This window comes from Rhineura floridana, chromosome 2 (assembly GCF_030035675.1).
Source record: "Rhineura floridana isolate rRhiFlo1 chromosome 2, rRhiFlo1.hap2, whole genome shotgun sequence".
NCBI classification, from domain to species: Eukaryota; Metazoa; Chordata; class Lepidosauria; order Squamata; family Rhineuridae; genus Rhineura; species Rhineura floridana.
In genome coordinates, this window is record NC_084481.1 from 96,138,010 (window position 1) to 96,155,874 (window position 17,865).

General features: G+C 41.3%; 3 protein-coding genes across 3 annotated transcripts in view; 1 reads left to right on the forward strand and 2 right to left on the reverse strand.

Annotated features, from left to right (window-relative positions):
* Positions 1-17,865, reverse strand: part of KDM2A (lysine demethylase 2A) — a 542,877-nt gene that overhangs the window by 343,045 nt on the left and 181,967 nt on the right. The gene's annotated exons all lie outside the window — the stretch shown is intronic.
* LOC133376778 (olfactory receptor 4S2-like) lies at positions 9,820-11,256 on the forward strand. Its single transcript, XM_061609552.1, has 2 exons — positions 9,820-9,891; positions 10,259-11,256. Exon 2 carries the CDS (start codon positions 10,286-10,288, stop codon positions 11,216-11,218), a length of 933 nt encoding a protein of 310 aa, XP_061465536.1. The 5' UTR covers positions 9,820-9,891; positions 10,259-10,285; the 3' UTR covers positions 11,219-11,256.
* Positions 11,465-15,896, reverse strand: LOC133377926 (olfactory receptor 5AR1-like). Its single transcript, XM_061612722.1, has 2 exons — positions 14,999-15,896; positions 11,465-11,517 (listed from the first exon to the last, which is right to left on the reverse strand). Exons 1-2 carry the CDS (start codon positions 15,894-15,896, stop codon positions 11,465-11,467), a joined length of 951 nt encoding a protein of 316 aa, XP_061468706.1.

Consider the following 17,865-nt stretch of genomic DNA (forward strand, 5'->3'; position numbering starts at 1 on the left):
TTAGATACTGAACGAAGTGAACAGGTAGGTTCATAGCGGGAGAGGCGTTCCACAAGGTATTGCGGTCCCACACCGTATAAGGTTTTATAGGTCAAAACCAGCACCTTGAATCTAGCTCGGAAACAGATGGGTAGCCAGTGCAAGCGGGCCAGGACAGGTGTTATATGCGCAGACCGATAGGTCCTCGTCAACAACCTGGCTGCCGCATTTTGCACTAGCTGGAGTTTCCGAACAGTCTTCAAGGGCAGACCTACGTAGAGCGCATTACAGTAGTCCAATCTAGAAGTTACCAGAGCGTGAACAACTGAGGCGAGATCGTCACTGTCCAGATAGGGGTGTAGTTGGGCTACTAGGCGAAGATGGTAAAACGCATTCCATGCCACCGAGGCCACTTGAGCCTCAAGCGACAAGGAAAGGTCAAAAAGGACCCCCAAACTACGAACCTGTTCCTTCAAGGGGAGTGTAACCCCATCTAGAACAGGATGAACATCCACCATCTGGGCAGGTAAAGGGCTCACCAACAGTGTCTCGGTCTTGTCTGGATTGAGTTTCAGTTTATTAGCTCTCATCCAGTCCATTATCGCGATTAAAAGAGTTCAGGTGGCAAAAAGTCTTCACATGAGGTCTTATTGAGCTTAATCAAATCAATCAGGGATTTAACTTTATAAAGGGTTACTGGGTCCTAATCAGGTAGAGTTCTATGATCTACAAAAGGGGAGGAAGCTGATAAAGAGTTATATCATTTGGTAAAATAATTGGTCCAGTCATTGACTGGAATCTGAGCCTCAATAATCCTTCTTGCCTCAGCCAGGCCATGTGCAACAATATCCCAGAATTTAGGCTTCTTGTTTTCTGTAGCAGCTTGGCCCAAGGCCTCCCACTCAGTTCTGTTGTGTTCAACAGCAGTTGTGTGATGCTTTACATGGGCCTGTTGCAGTTTCTTTATACACGCTTGCACCCTAAGAAATACTTTGCCCCAGGGGAACAGTAGGGACAGTTTCCCTATTGCTGCATCTCAATGCCACAAAAACTGCACCGATTGGACTTTTGCATGATCCATGGCTAAACAGAACTTCCATTGGGAAATATGATGGTCCTTTATGAGGGTGAGAATACAATAACATGTTTCTCTTCTCTGTTTGCTTTTTACCCTGCTGCTGTTGTGGGAAAAGGGGGTGGGAGCTTTGGGCTGTGGATGCTTGTGAGCAATGATTCCAGCCAGTGGAGGCTGGCACATTAGGACAAACGGGGCACTGCCTCACCAACTTCCATCTGCCCACCATCAGCCTTCATCTGCTTTCTTACAACTGGTTGGCTTGGCTCTGACTCCACCCTGCCTTCTACCCCACCAGTCCCAACTGGCACCAGCCGTCACTGATTCAAACCATGCAGACTGAAAGCCTGAGTGCGTTGGAGAACGGGGGGACAAAGATGTTTAGTCTCTCATAAGCCGCAGAGTGAGAATCTGTTGGCACAGAGTAGGGCCCTCTTTGGGTGAGAGACAGAGAGGGTGTGAGTGGTGGGTGCCCCAGGTGAGAGTCGGGGTGGGAGCTGTGGTTAAATGCCATTTGGTTGTTTTAGGGCCCTTCCAGATTGTTTTATTTTAAAAAAACACACAGGGTGTATTCTGAAACATGTCCTTGACCCAACAACAATGCATCAGTGATAAGATTTATACTGGACCATCCACACATCATTCTGCTTTATTAGTTGTTCTCTGATGCGTCCCCAGGGTTACTGCATTATTGCTGTCTGGAGGGGCACTCTTGTGCTATAGTGCAACAAAAGCAGGACTGCCTGCTCCCTATGTGAACATTTGTGGTATGAAAAGTTACAGGATTTTAGTAGGAAACTATGGGGAATGTACCTATTGCTAACAAAGCAGTGTGAGCACCCCAAAACCTCTGCAGGTGCAAATGGTCCTGAAAGCGCAATAGCCACCCTGATGCCATCATGAGGACAAAACATGATAAACGTTCAGTGAAAAGGACATCTGGAGGACCCTTAGTCAGCTGAGTGTCCTGTTTTCTTTACCCTGGCATTTGATCAAATTGGAAATTCTAATTGTTGTCTTCATTGCTCTTTAGTTTTGTTTGTTTTATGACGGAGCTGTTAGTCTGTATATTATTTATTGGAGTTTTTTGTGAATCCTGCAGTTTTTGTACATTATCTTTTTTCTGTATATTTTAATTGTTTTGTTTATTGTTTCTCAGTCTGGGACTAAAATATTCAGTGGAGAGGTGGATATAAATACTACTGCTACTGCTACTAATAATAATCATGGCTCTCCACCCACCAAATCCAGTAGTCTGCACTGGAGGGTAGTGGAATCATCAGATGTTTGAAGGTATTGTAAGATTTCAGACGGCTTATTGTATTTTTATTATTTTTTTCATTTCATTTCATTTCTGAATTGCTTCCTATGAAACATCCTGAAGTGATTAATAATCCCCAATAAATATATCTCCAGATTATGCTGTTGGTCATGGAGGGGGCTCTGTCTTGATTGAGGACTAGAGTTCATTTGATCCTGTCTGCAAGTGATGGATCTCATCTCAAACCACATGACTTTAGTATTAGAATGGCAATGTAAACATATGTACAGGTATATATAGAGAAAAGATAAAAAAGTTCCAAATGTCATTAATGATAAGGCTCCCACCCCCTTTTTTTTTTGCAGGGCGCCTGTGTCTGAAACAACTGCGTGACAATAAGAATGCAACAGGTATGGAATTTCCTGCCAGGGAGTTAAAGCCAAACATACGCTTCATCAGCCTGTCATGAACAGGGAACTCCACCCCAACTTGAAATTAGGTCGTTTGTAGGTTGAGTCTGCTAAATTCATAAATGCCCGAAGATGTACCAAGCCTGGTTGCCTATTTCACAAGCAGTAATATTTTCTGTAATTTTATAACGGAGATGGATTACAAGCTGTTTTCTGCACTTTGCACGAGGATACTTCTAAGGAACATGTTTAATTGAGCATTCATCCTGATTTGTTTGCAGGGTTTCAACGATGTTGGCTCTTTCATGAGTAATAATTCTGTTTTGTTTGGGGGGAAATCTGATGATGTTTGATGATGCATCAAAGCAAGTGTTATCCCACACTTCCCATTTTCCTGTCATTTTCCTTACTGCAAAAAGTCCAATCTTCTGTGGAAGCGGGTTTGTTGTGCGTTCAGCTGTAATTGCGCAACCTGAATTTGCCAATATCTGTTTGAATCCCAACTGAAAACAGTCTGGAAATGTTCTAAGCATCCAAAGTCTGCCATTTTTACACATGCTTGGATGTTGATTGCTGTAACCTTTTACCTTCTGAAGGAACTGTAAAGGTCCTGTATGCAATGCGCATGCTTGTGGAATGGTTTTACTTTAATCCTTTACTTTCTGTTTGTCAAACCAATCCATTTTAAAGGTTGGATCTGAACTCTTTCAGTAACCTCATCCTTCGTTGGCACTGCAGGAATCCCGCTAGGCATCCCCCTTTATGTTGTTGTTGCTGCCTGTGTAGCTCTTCTGGTTTGCACTGCAGCCACTCCCTCTGGCTCCACTGGCTCCATATCAAACTTTATGTAGATGCAGGGCATGTGAAAACAGAGAGCTGGGAAATGGAACAGAGTGATAGGTAACATCATGATGTGCATCACTAGGTTGTATCTAACACTAGGTGTGTACAGTTCTGGTAGCGCAACAGGACCTCCCTGTTCTCTCCTCTCCCTGTACTCCCCCCAACTCCTCCTCCCTCTGGAGCAGATTTAAAGGGTGCACAGGGGGCCGCAAGGTTGATGACAGGGAAGATCCATGGTGCAAGTGGAAGTCTGTTGCTCAAGCAGACTAACAGCATTGGATAGAACCCATTATGACTAGGTGCCATACTATGCATTACCCATTCCCAACTTAAACTTCATTGATGTGCATGCCCCAAAATTCATATATACTACAAGATCTTGAAATAACAAAACAAGATCTGAAGTTGTAATGTTGGGTTCATAACTTGACAAACTGATTATAATTTCTAATGAGATAAGTTTGCCCATCACTAGTGAGCTTTCAATTGAAGGAACAGAGCTTCTGTCCATAAAAAGGTGGCGATTCTAATGCAAAGCTTGGTGGTTCCAGTTAATTCTAGGTGGAATAAAGCCCTAAGAATGCATTCAAAGAGCTGACCTGAAACAGATTGTTTGGATGGCCAAGTCTTTGTATTTGCTTTCAGTTCTGCATTTTGATGTATATTGACTCTGCAGTAAGTTCCACTCTGTTTGGTGTGGTTCCTCTCTGGTCAGTGTGCACTGGGTTGGAAATGGAATGACTTTGGCCCTTGTCCAAAGAACCCAGAGTGCAACAGGAATCTGAATGCACAGTCCTACACGTGGAGGTGCTTTCCCTCCTCAGAGTTGATCAGGGCTTGCACCCCTGAGAGCTTGATACACTCATAGGATAGATCCATGAACAAAAATCTTTTTCACCTCATGGATGTCTCTTACCGGATCACTGCGTTGTGATATTTCATGAGCAACTTTGGTCTGCTCTGGATGAAATGGATTGCAGGTTTTCTTTTTGTGCTACAATCTAGACAAATGGGCTCTACCTCCCCCCCCCCACGAGAGTTGTTGAAGGTAGTGTGGAATAGGGATTGCAGGGGTACTGCTCATGAGGTGGACCCTCTTTCCACTGCCACCTCTGGTAAAGCAGGTTTTGCAGACTGTTATTACTTATTTATTGGATTTATCCCCCGCCCTTCCTCCCAGTAGGAGCCCAGGGTGGCAATCTAAAAAAAGTCTACCTAAAAAAACCTCTTTGAGCAGAAATGATAATGATAATGATAAAAGAATGTGTGTTTAGAATGGGAAGTGATCCTATTCTCAAACCACTTTCAGCTCTTTTGAAGGCAATTGTCTGCCTCTAGCCTTAGATGTAGAATGTCAGAACAGCCAACAGATTTGCATCTTTTCTGTGGTCACATTTTGACCCTTAACTAGTTAGCATGTATGATGGGCAAGACCATTTTATACTACTGATTTTATGAACAAACTACATGTGACATTTTTTTTAAAAAAAGAAGGCTCTATATGCGCAACCATGCTCATTGTGTGCACAACTGGATCAGGGTTATTAACTTCTTGACTGTGTGAAACAAGAGACTATCCAGTAAATATTCTAAGAGTGCTTATGATGCATCCCCTTGGGTATAATTAAAAGTACTTGCAATGTGATGTTGCCTCAGTTTTCGCAAGAGTTTCATAAAGTAATAGTTTTATTTATTTATTATTTATTATTTGATTTATATCCTGCCATTCCTCCCAGCAGGAGATATCCTTTGGAGGAACTTTGGAATGTTGCCTCCCTGGATGAGATGGATGGAGCTTAATTGTTTCTGAACTGAGTCTTTCGTCCCTGGGAGCCGGTACTATCTATGCATCATTAACTTTAAATATTTCTATCATAGGTGAATGCAAGGTGATGAATGGCTGCCAAAAGAGGTAGCAGAAAGAGAAGGATGACAGATGCAGGTTTGGCAAGAGGTTGAAGTGAACACATGGTTAGGCGGCTTAGCTTGACTTCCTTGTTTGAAAATATCATTGTTTAATCAGTCTTATGCTTCTAATCATAGGACTAATTCTAATAAGCTTCTAGTCTTGCAACTGCTGTTAGTTTAAATAAATGCCATGGACATCTTTGCTCAAGTGTAGGGTTGCAGCAGTAAAGTGAGTCATCAGGCTTGAAAGCAGCATAAGCATTTCCTGGGTAAGTTAATCTACAATTTTCTAATGCATTCATAAATTGTAATAGTCAGATACCAAAATGAACTGATAGGGGAGACCTTCTCTCATGTTCCTACCAAGACTTTACTCTTGGCTTAAAATAATAGACTCAGAAGCTCCATTTTTTTAAATGCATGAGTTCTGATGTGCTGAATAAATACATCTGAATTGATCCATTCAGATCATACGGTATTTGCGCATAGCTTACCCTGATCTCTCTGTAGTCCACATGGCAGATTGGAGGAAGCACTGGGTCAACGGGAGTGGTCCTGTACATATGTAAACCTCCATACCAGATGCTGTTTTATACCTTCTGGCACTTACATTTTTGTACTAAAATATTACATCAGGATAGCTGTAAGGCAATTACACCTTCTAAAATTGTGTCCACTCTCTATACCCCTTGAATATTTTGTCTAGGCAATACCTTTGCCTTCCTGTTGATGTTGTTATAAGAAAAGTGGCCATCTTATATCCTATAGTTAGATAACAACTCCACCATAAGAAAGCATCCTGAAAAACCCCAAGGAAGACTATGCACAGCCATCTGTCTGGAATCAGGGTGACTGGCTGTTGTGGAAATGGAATTGATGAAGCATGGGCCATTCAATATCACAGAGATTTTGTTCCCTAGTGTCTGTAATATATTTCATTTTTGAAATTATTCTTGTGCATTCTCTTGCATAATTTGTTGTTGTTATATGCCTTCAAGTCGATTTCGACTTATGGCGACCCTATGAATCAGTGACCTCCAATAGCATCTGTTATAAACCTCCCTATTCAGATCTTGTAAGTTCAGGTCTGTGGCTTCCTTATGGAATCAATCCATCTCTTGTTTGGCCTTCCTCTTTTTCGACTCCCTTCTGTTTTTTCCAGCATTATTCTCATTATGTGTCCAAAGTATGATAACCTCAGTTTCATCATTTTAGCTTCTAGTGATAGTTCTGGTTAATTTGTTCTAACACCCAATTATCTGTCTTTTTCGCAGTCCATGGTATGTACAAAGCTCTCCTCCAACACCACATTTCAAATGAGTTGATTTTTCTCTTATCCGCTTTTTTCACTGTCCAACTTTCATATCCATACATAGAGATTGGGAATAGCATGGTCTGAATGATCCTGACTTTGGTGTTCAGTGATACATCTTTGCATTTGAGGATCTTTTCTAGTTCTCTCATAGCTGCCCTCCCCAGTCCTAGCCTTCTTCTGATTTGTTGACTATTGGCTACATTTTGGTTAATGACTGTGCCGAGGTATTGATAATCCTTGACAAGTTCAATGTCCTCATTGTCAACTTTAAAGTTACACAAATCTTCTGTTGTCATTACTTTAGTCGTCTTGCTGTTCAGCTGTACTCCTGCTTTTGTGCTTTCCTCTTTAACTTTCATCAGCATTCCTTTCAAATCATTACTGGTTTCTGCTAGTAGTATGGTATCATCTGCATATCTTAAATTACTGATATTTCTCCCTCCAATTTTCACACCTCCTTCATCTTGGTCCAATCCTGCTTTCCGTATGATATGTTCTGCATATAGATTAGAGTGATAAAATACAGCCCTGTCTCACCCCCTTCCAACTGGGAACCAATTGGTTTCTCCATATTCTGTCCTTATAGTAGCCTCTTGTCCATAGGTTGTGCATCAGGACAATCAGATGCTGTGGCACCCCCATTTCTTTTAAAGCATTCCATAGTTCTTCATGATCTGCACAGTCAAATTCATAATCTATAAAGCACAGGGTGACTTCCTTCTGAAATTCCTTGGTTCATACCATTATTCAACGTATGTTTGTGATATGATCTCCTCTACCCTTTCTAAACCTAGCTTGGACATCTGGCATTTCTTGCTCCATATATGGTAAGAGCCTTTGTTGTAGAATTTTTACTTTACTTGCATGGGATATTAACACAATAGTTTGATAATTACTATATTATCTGGTATCTCCTTTCTTTGGAATTGGGATGTATATTGAACATTTCCAGTCTGTGAGCCATTGTTTTCTTTTCCATATTTGTTGACAAATTTTTGCCAAAATTTGGACAGGTTCAGTCTCAGTAACTTGTAGCAACTCTATTGGTAGGTCATCTGTTCCTGGTGATTTCTTCCAAGTATTTTAAGAGCAGCTTTCACCTCACATTCTAAAATATCTGGTTCTTCATCATATGGTTCCTCCATGAATGAATATGTCATTCTTGCATCTCTTTTATAGAGTTCTTCAGTGTATTGCTTCCATTTTCTTTTTCTTTTATCTCTGACAGCCACTGTGTTTCCCTGTTGATTGTTCAACATCCCTACTCTTGGTTTAAATTTCTCTTTAATTTCTTTAATTTTTGGAATACGGCTCTTGTTCTGCCCTTTTTGTTATATGGCTTTTATATATGCTACCTCTTCAACATCAGTTACATTAGATCATTCTCTAGAATAGGGCAGAGCTCCTATCACTTTAATGATTGTGAGAGAATTTCAGCAGCATTTTTTTTAAAATATGAATCGCCTGTCATATAAATGCCATAGGAATATAGGAAGCGGCCTTGTACCAAGTCAGACCATTGGTCCATCTAGCTCTGTATGGTCTCCATTGACTGGCAGTGGCTCTCAAGTCTCTCTTTGCCCCACCTGGAGATTTTGGGATTGAACCTGGGACCTTCTGCATGCAAAGCAGATGCTCTATCATTAAGCTATGGCTCTTCTTCAAGATTGTGAAGGTGATTTGCAAGCATACCACAAAAGCAACTTAAATAGGTTTAAAAACCACTACAAAACAATATACAAAAGACAGGTTTAAAAACAATACAAATGAAACACCCAAAGCAGATACCTAATCCAACCCCCCAGCTGGAAACACTTGTTTCCTGAAACAACATTTTCCTCATTTTTCTTGAAACAACAAATAGTAGATGGCTGTTTTATTTCAAGAGGGATGCTGTTGCATAAAACAAGGGAGAGGCACACTGACCATCTGTGATTCATGTTTTGTAGTGGAGTTTTAAAATGTGTTTGTTTTGTTTTAAAGCTATTAAGAAGTACAAAGCTAAAATAAAAGCAAGCAAAGGGAAATGTTAGGCAAAGCACCTAAACCATTTCACGATGCAGTTTGGTTCATCTAAAACTCTTAGGCTGCAATATAATCAGGAGTGGTAAGACATGCTGCAGCTGTTTCTGAACAGAGATAGCCTGACCACTGTAGTCCATGCACTGATAACCTCCAGACGGGATTACTGTAATGTGCTCTATGTGGGGCTACCCTTGAAATTGGTCTGTAAGCTGCAGCTGGCACAAAATGCGGCAGTGAGACTGCTCACTGGAGCAGGTTAGCGCCAACATATCAACATACCATCTTATCAGGAGGTCTGTTCTGCACAACATAGGAAGTGGACCTTTAGTGTATTGGCACCTATCCTTTGGAATTCCCTCCCCTTAAATATTAGACAGGTGCCATCTCTGTTATCTTTTTGGTGTCTACTGAAGACCTTCCTCTTTCAACAAGCCTTTCATTAAAGACCTTGTCCCAGTCTGTGTTGGAATTGCTTTTTTATTTTTTTAAAACCTTTTAAAAATGTTTTTAAAGTTTTTTTTAAAATGTTTTTAAAGATATTTTGTTTTAATATGTTTTTAATGGTTGTTGTGTTTTAATATATTTTGAAGTCTGTTTTTATGATGTTTTCAAGTGTTTTTAGTGCTTTTGTTTGCTGCCCTGCGCTCCTACTGGGAGAAAGGGTGGGATATAAATCAAATAAAGAATAATAAAGAAGTAGGAGCCAGCAAGGTGGGGCAGGGCTGCATCCCTGAGTTGCTTCTGGCTACCAAGGGGGTTGGGAAACAGTGGGGAGCTTGGTTTAAAGCAGAATCATTCTACCACTAATGCACTATTATTGTCTCAAGAACAAGTTGCAGAACGGACCTGCAAAAATGCATTATATTAGGAGAAATTGCTAGCAAAAATGTGTGTAACTGCATACAAAAATCTGTTTATGAGGAGAAATTCGCACTAAAATGCTGAAAAAATCTCATGAGGATTTTTTCTTTTAAAAAATAACAAATTGCTGCAGAAATGTGAACTGAATTTCAGATTGGAAAAATGAGAAACGGAGAGAACCAAAACTGACTGATCCTTCCCTATCTACACCCAGGTAAGTGTGCAAAGGACTGCGCTCTTAGGGTAAGCTAGGCAATATCTTTTATTATATCTTTGCCAATCTTAGTATGAAAGATTTGGAACTTCACTGATTTCTTCTTTAGGAAAAAGAAACAAGAACTCTGGGAAACCTGCAAACTTGTGTACCACTATCATTGTGTAAACGGTCCAATCAAACCTTCCAGTTTACTCATTTTGCATCTCCCGTTCTTCTGGGTCAATACTTCAGCAATAAGCATGCTCATCTAATTATGGTCTGGTGGTTTTGTATACAGGGGAAGAAAAAGGCCAGCTTTCTTGAAGTCTTTCATTCAGACTAATGATCTAAAATAACCATAAATTATTTTTCTGCACCATTGCAGGTGATAACTGCACCCGCCTCTGAGACAATGGAGAATACAAATAACGTAACAGAATTCATCCTCTTGGGGCTATCCCAAAATGAGCAGGTCCAACAAGCTTGCTTCCTCTTGTTTCTGCTCATCTATTTAGTGATTGTCCTGGGGAACCTTCTGATCATGGTCACTGTGAAGTCCAGCCAGCGCCTCCATACACCCATGTACTACTTCCTATCTGTCCTCTCCTTTGTGGACATCTGCTACGCTTCTGCCACAGTGCCGAAGCTGATTGCAGATTTGCTTGCTGAGAAGAAATCCATTTCATTTCAAGGCTGCATCACACAGCTCTTTTCCGTACACATTTTTGGCTGCATTGAGATCCTTATCCTGACGGTGATGGCTTATGACCGCTATGTGGCTATCTGCAAGCCCCTGCACTACACAGCCATCATGAGCAGACAAGTGTGCCATCAGCTGATGATAGCCACGTGGCTGGGAGGGCTTGTACATTCAATGGTCCAGACAATCCTCACCATAAAGCTGCCTTTCTGTGGGCCCAATGAGATTGACCACTATTTCTGTGATGTCTACCCTTTGCTGAAGCTGGCCTGCAGTGACACCCGCATCGTTGGAGCTTTGGTTGTTGCCAACACTGGGATGATTATCTTGGGGTGTTTCCTGGTACTGGTTGTGTCCTATGCTGTCATCTTAATCACCCTCCGCACACAGTCCTCTGAGGGGAGACGCAAAGCACTCTCCACCTGTGCTTCCCACATCACTGTTGTGCTCCTTCTGTTTGGGTCCTCCCTTTTCATCTACATCCGCCCTTCCACTACTTTAGCAGTGGATAAAGTGTTTTCTCTGTTTTACACAATCCTCACCCCCATGTTGAACCCTATCATTTACACACTGAGGAATGCTGAGATGAAAAATGCCATGAAAAAGTTGTGGAGCAGGACAAAGAGGCTTGGGGAGCCAAAATAAGTTGGGTTAGTTCTTATAAATGACAGGTGAAGTCAGATTCTCATGCCCTTAGAGCATTTGGTAACATTTGGTCCTTTGAACATTCAATGGTCCAGCAAAGTCAGCAGATAGTCAGCAAACACCAAACCTGTCCATAGTGTGATAATCTTTAAGAAGAGATGATCATTCAGAAACACCCCCCCTTTCCTCAGAATTCAGATAATATCAACAGAGAACTGATATCAGCAGAGAACACATTACTGACTCTTATGCAAATCTAAGGGATGTGTTCCTGAAGCCTATCTCCAATGTAACAGAAGGGTGCTGAGAATTCTGTTAGAGAGTCCTAACCTCCTCTCACAGAACAATGGTTCCCAGCATTCCCTGGGGAGAGAGGAAATGAATATTATTTTGATTCTGTTCACCACCTTGTGATACTTCAGTATGAAGGGCGGAACAACAACAACAACAACTTGGAGACTCCAATATCTGGGATGAGAGTGTATTGTCCCTTTTAACTCTGGCTCTGAGTACATTTCATGGCCATACACAAAACAGTCAGAGAGAATAGAGAGTTCAAAGTGTAAAAAGAGAAGAAAAAGCCCCAGAGCCCTTTTGGACTTTTTTCTCTGAGAGTTCTCATAATCTGTTGAAATTTATTAAGAATCAGCCATATTCACAGAGTACCTGTAATCCTAATACTGACCTTGCCTCATACTCTGACCTTCATCTTCTGCAGTTTAAAAGTTAAAAAAATGTCTGGCTGATTTAATTTAAGAAATTTTGGCTGGAACTCTATGATAACGTTCGGCATGCTCAGTAAGAACCAACTGTCAGTGTTCTAAAAGCCAGACTCACAGATTATGAGAACTCTGACAGAAAAAAGTCCAAAGGGGCTCTGGGGTTTCTCTCTCTCTTTTTAGACTTTGAACTCTTGATTCTGTGTGACTGTTTTGTGTATTGCCATGAAAATTGAGAGGGTTGTTAAGTAAGCGTTTCTGAGTTCAGGACTATAGGATTTGTAAGGTTTTGTTTTGAAATGAGTTTATGGGAAGCATCAGAATGTCATGGGGGGTATTTTCAATTTAACATTGCGGAATACGAAAAATCCACTCTGGCTATAGTATACAACTACTCCCGTGGTTGTATAATTAAATATTATGAAGGTGTTGGTACATTTATGGCTGTTCCCTTTCTTCTGCATCTCTCTACATTTTTCCCATGAAGAAAAGTTAGTTTTGCACATATTCAGCTGAGTATCTGGCAACCCACTCAGTTTGGATTGAGTATCAGCATGTGAAACTGCAAGTGGGTCAAGCAGTCCATTCTCTAATAACATGATGCTGTCCTTAGATGAAGAAAACTGAAATATTCTGAATCTGGTTATATGCTTCAATGCTTAAAAACACAAAAAAGTGACACTAAATCATCATCATCATCTGAATTTATATATCTGTCCCATAAAATGGGCAGCTTATAAAACAAATACATCAATATATACAAGACAATAAGAACGATTATTTATAGTTTTTGTCAAACACAATTAAACCACAGATTCTTCAGTTGAACAAGCCCTTCACACATCTTAATTCCATATGAAGGGTTGCTTCACACATGGCATGTTTACGATGCCGTGGTTTAATCCTGGAACATATGAAGTATGTATAGATGAAAAACCCCTAAGCAAGTGCAGAGAATATTTCTCTCAGCAGTGAGAAGCAACAGAGAGTACCCAGACACTGGGGATTAGGGAGAAGGGTTTCCAGATCAGATGGTGTTTTCAGACAGACTTGAACCCTGACACCTCTCTTCCCAGCAATTAAGCACAGCACTTGCTGTACACTTGATGACTGGCAGATGAATGTGTGAATCAACTCCATTAAAAAGCACTGGGTCTGATGTGGTATGAAAGTTCTGTCGATATTGATGGCCCATTCATTGAGGATGGTAAATCCTCATATTGAGGATGGCAAATCCTCATGTGATGTTGCAGTCATCTAGTGATGAATATGCCATCATTCAGCTCTGGCAGAGGAAAGATAACAATGAAGGAACAAGGGAGACATGAGCCTCTTAGTCTTGACATATTTCTCATGTAAGGGCAAAAGGAGGGCTTTCCCCACCCTTTCCTTCCTTTGCTGCTTCTATCTGACATCAGAACAAAGGGTACCTCTTGTCTGGAAAGCAGAGAAGAGCTCTTGGAAATCCACATGCAATATTACTGACAGAAGTAATATATTAGCTCTCAAATCTCCCAATGGATCAACATACACTTTACCTATGTTTTGTGTGGATTCAATAGGTACTGAAGTGAGTTTCATATTATTTTATATTGCAGAAGAATTCTAAAGTCTATATATGCACCCCATAAGGGAGTGGCAAACAAAGATGGCATCAGGGCATACTGGGCTCCAAATCTGGCCCCTCCAAGTCCATGTTTTACCAACAATCCAGTCCAAACATAAAAGAGATTTACTTGTGTGAAACTGTGTTCCAGACCCCATAATTATGTTCTGGGTCTCACAAATGCTACTACAGTTCTTAAACATTTTCAGATCTTCGTGTAATTCCGTTCCCGTAATAGTTTTATTAGACAAGGTAGGCCAATGGAGGGGAACATGGTTTGACTTAGACAATGAGAAACAAAAATAATAGCCATGCCTTCTATGCTGTCTGGCCCCTTCAGATGCTACTATAAGTCTCACCAAGTCCATGACTATTAGGGATGGGCTTCACTGCATAGTTCCGATCCGCTTGTGTTCTGATAGTCTATTGTTTGATCCCGATCCACCCTTTTTTTGTTCCTGCTTGCTCTGGCATTTGCCGATTTGATCTGCTCTGTGTTTTTTTTGGGTGATTCAATCTGTGGATTTGCTTTTTCCAGTGGCAATTTTTTTAAAAAAATTATTAACGTAAATACTTATGTAAATGATGACAGTATTTGACCTGGGGTTTTGGTGGTGGGGAATTGTGTAATTTTTAGGTAGCTTCCGTGAATGATCACAGTGTTCCACGTGTCCCCCCCATTTATGTATCAGTGAGGCAGATAATCACCTCTGGGTCTGTCTCTTGCCTCATGCTAACTGTTGTGCTGCTTAATGATTCCCCTCCCTTTCGCTATTCACTACTTTCAAATTAGTTTGTCAGCAGTACTGCATCATCACCACCACTAGTACTTTTGTTCTCTCTCTCTCTCTCTCTCCCTCTCTCTCTCAGCATTAACACTCTAACAGATCCTGCTTCCCTAGTAGGTTTCCAGGGAGTCCCCAAAACCATAGCTTGGGATTCAGCACAGAGAGCGAGGCAAGACTCTCTGTACCTGTCCAGTTCCCCAGCACCACAGTAGACAAACATAAAATCTACCTCCTGTCCCCAGCCAGGTGATGGGGGAGGGCCACCCTTGTTCCTATGGTTCCTTCTCTTGCCTATGTCTGACATGTAGATCAGGTAACTGACAGACCCATTAACCCAACAAAAGCGGCTTGAATAGAAGCAGCAAGTTTCTTCCACTGCAGACCCCAACTTCCAGATTCAGAATCACAAGCTTGGAGTGGACCCACAGACACAGATTAAAATATCAATAGTGATCTATACTGAACTGCAAAAGCATCTTAAAGAAATACAGGGTGTATTTCTGATCTTCTCACTGATGAACCCCTGAGAAGCTTCCAGGGAATACCAGGAACCCCCAGAATACAGCTGTATGCTTTCTATATATGCTCTTTCTATGTGCCAGTGCCTATTCTGAAGCAAAATTGCTCCCTTTCAAAGGCCTTAAATTGCTAAGTGCTTTTTTCAGGGCATCCTTCACATCCTTGTTCCTCAGACTGTAGATCAGAGGGTTGAGCATGGGAATCACTACTGTATAGAACACCGAAGCCCATTTGTCTTGGTCCAAAGAATAGCTAGAGCTGGGCCGAAAATACATGAAGAGCATCGTTCCATGGAATATCCCAACGGCTGTCAGGTGGGAGGCACAGGTAGAAAAGGCTTTGTACCTGCCTTCAGTGGAGCGCATTCTCACAATTGTGCCCAAGATATAGACATAGGAAACAAGAATCATCCCAATGCTGCTTGTTATAACGAAGCCAATAAAGATAAATATCAGGATCTCATTGATGTATGTATCAGAGCAGGAAAGCACCAGGAGTGGAGGTTCTTCGCAGAAGAAATGGTTGATGACATTAGAGCTGCAGAATGGCAGTCGGAAGGTACAGCAGGTGTGTATCATTGAATCCACAATGCCTATGAAGTAGGCTGTAGCCATCAGCTGTTTGCAGACTCTCTTGGACATAAGCAGTGAATAGTGAAGTGGATTGCAGATGGCCACGTACCTGTCATAGGCCATCAGAGCCAGCAAAAGGCAGTCGACATCTGCAAATAGGCCAAATAAATACAGCTGTACAGCACAGGCACTGTATGAAATCCTTTTACTCTCAGCTAAGAGGCCAGCCAGCATTTTGGGGGCAATGGCTGAGGAGCAACAGAGGTCAGCAAAGGAGAGGTTGCCCAGGAAAAAATACATGGGGTTGTGAAGGTGAGGTTCAGCACAGATTAACACGATCATCCCAAGATTCCCTATGACAGTGATAACATAAATGAATAGGAAGATGATAAAAAGAGGGAGCTGCATTCTTGGATTATCTGTGAATCCCTGAAGAATGAATTCTGTTACGACAGAATCGTTTTCTTTATCCATTATCCTTCTCGATCGATGCTGGGTTCAGGATGTATCTGTAATTTCTTTCTAATTTATCCCTGACAAGGCAACGAAAGAAGTTTTGTGTTCTTGACAGTTCCATCCAATGTGGCTTTTTCTTAAAATAGCAACAATCCTGGATTCAAGATGATTGATACTACCAGCCCCACTTATGTAGGAGTCTAACCTACCACTATAACTGTCATCCAGAACATTACATAATACAAAAATACAATTTATGAGGTTACAAAAAATGCCCATATTTATTATTAATGTAAGTGAAGAACAGTCTGCAAAATACTATATATGCCATTGTTGTTATTTTAAAAGTATAAATGGGGATCCACAACCATATTGTGCAGGACTCCAGAGAGCCTTAAAAAGAAAACTACCAGTCCTGTTTGGGGCTCAAGGGAGAAGGAAAGTTTCAGAAAGGGGGAAAATATGAAAATAACACCTTGCCTCCCCTTCTAGCTTCCTAAAGCCCTTTTCTGCTATATAGCAACCAGGAGGGGGACAAGGTTTTTGTAGACTGAGATAATGTTTCCCTTTCTTTCTGAAGCCTTCATATGTAGCCTGCAAAGGAGTGTTAATTTTTAACTTCCTGGCAGAAGTCCTCTTGACCCTTATTCCCTCCAGCAGGCATTTTTTTCCCTCTCCTCCTCCCCACTGACAACACTCCATGGCTCAGTTGCCCCCAACATTCCATACATTTGGAAGGTCACAGGTCCTTGTCGGGCATCTTTTCTTTGCTTTTGCTTTTAAACAAATCATTTCCTTGTGATATTTGTAAACTTACACAGGGTAGTCAGCATGGTACCCTCCAGGTGTTTTGGACTGCAACTCCCATCATCTGCAGCCAGTATAGCTACTGGTCAGGGATGATGGGAGCAGTGGCGTCACTAGGGTTGGTGTCACCCAGTGCAGTAACTCATGGTGTCACCCCCATGGACCTCCTCCCGTACCAGACCATACAGAATCCTTAGTAATTTTTTTGTACTAATGTTACTCATAAATCGTAATTCCCGTATATCACTGAATGTCATGGCAATAATAGTGACATAAACAACTAGCAAAATTAAAATTACACCTTTAAATTACAATATCATATGCACAGCCTAAATGTATTTACATTTATACATAGTTTCATGTGGTTAAAGTGAAAATTCAGTAAGAAAACAATATTATTCAAAGTAAAAACGTTTAAGAACTACATCAAAATTATGTTCATTTTAACACAAACACAATTCTTTGTTATGTTTACTCAGAAGTCCCGTTAATTTACAGCACAATTCTAACCATGTCTACTCAAAAGTAAGTCCTAATGAATTCAATGGGGTTTACTCCAGGTACATGGGATCAGCATTCCTTTACTCCCAGAAAAGCAAGTATTGGATTAAAGCTTTCATATTGGAAAGGTTTTGCCAAGCACTGCCCTCTCCAACAGCCCAGGGTCTGACTGCGTGCTACACGCAAGAGAAAAATAACTTTAACCCATATTCTTATTATGTGGCCCTGGGAAGATCTATTGCCTTGTTAAGCCGAGTTGGGACTCTGAAAAATGCTTGTCAAAGGGCTCATCCAGACGACTGCAAAATGTGTGACACGCCCACTATGTGTGTTCATTATTTTTCGGTTGTCCAAATGACGTCTCGCGCCATTACACATTTTCGCGGGTTAAATTCGAGCCTTGCAATACCGGCAAAAATGCGATTTGCTGTTTAAAATCGGGAGTCATCCACTGTGCCTTCAGGAGTTAGGATGCAATACCGCGGACTTTACAGCTGATGGGTGGTTCTTGGGCATTTCGCTTTGCCCCTTCTCCTCATTCCAGCCAATCACATATATGCACTTTTGCGCATGTGCGAGAATAAGCCCAGGAAAATTGAACCAATCATCGCAATGGTGGGGTGTTGGGGGGTGGGTCTGCAACTACTGTGTAGATACATTTTATTTTTTGCCAGCCTGC

Excerpts from the sequence above, each read along its gene's own strand:
- LOC133376778 (XM_061609552.1), top strand. The coding sequence starts at position 10,286 with ATGGAGAATACAAATAACGTAACAGAATTCATCCTCTTGGGGCTATCC.
- LOC133377926 (XM_061612722.1), bottom strand. The coding sequence starts at position 15,896 with ATGGATAAAGAAAACGATTCTGTCGTAACAGAATTCATTCTTCAGGGA. Across the intron at positions 11,518-14,998 it reads GAACAAGGATGTGAAGGATG|CTTCTGTTACATTGGAGATA; the intron begins CCCTGAAAAAAG and ends ATTCTCAGCACC.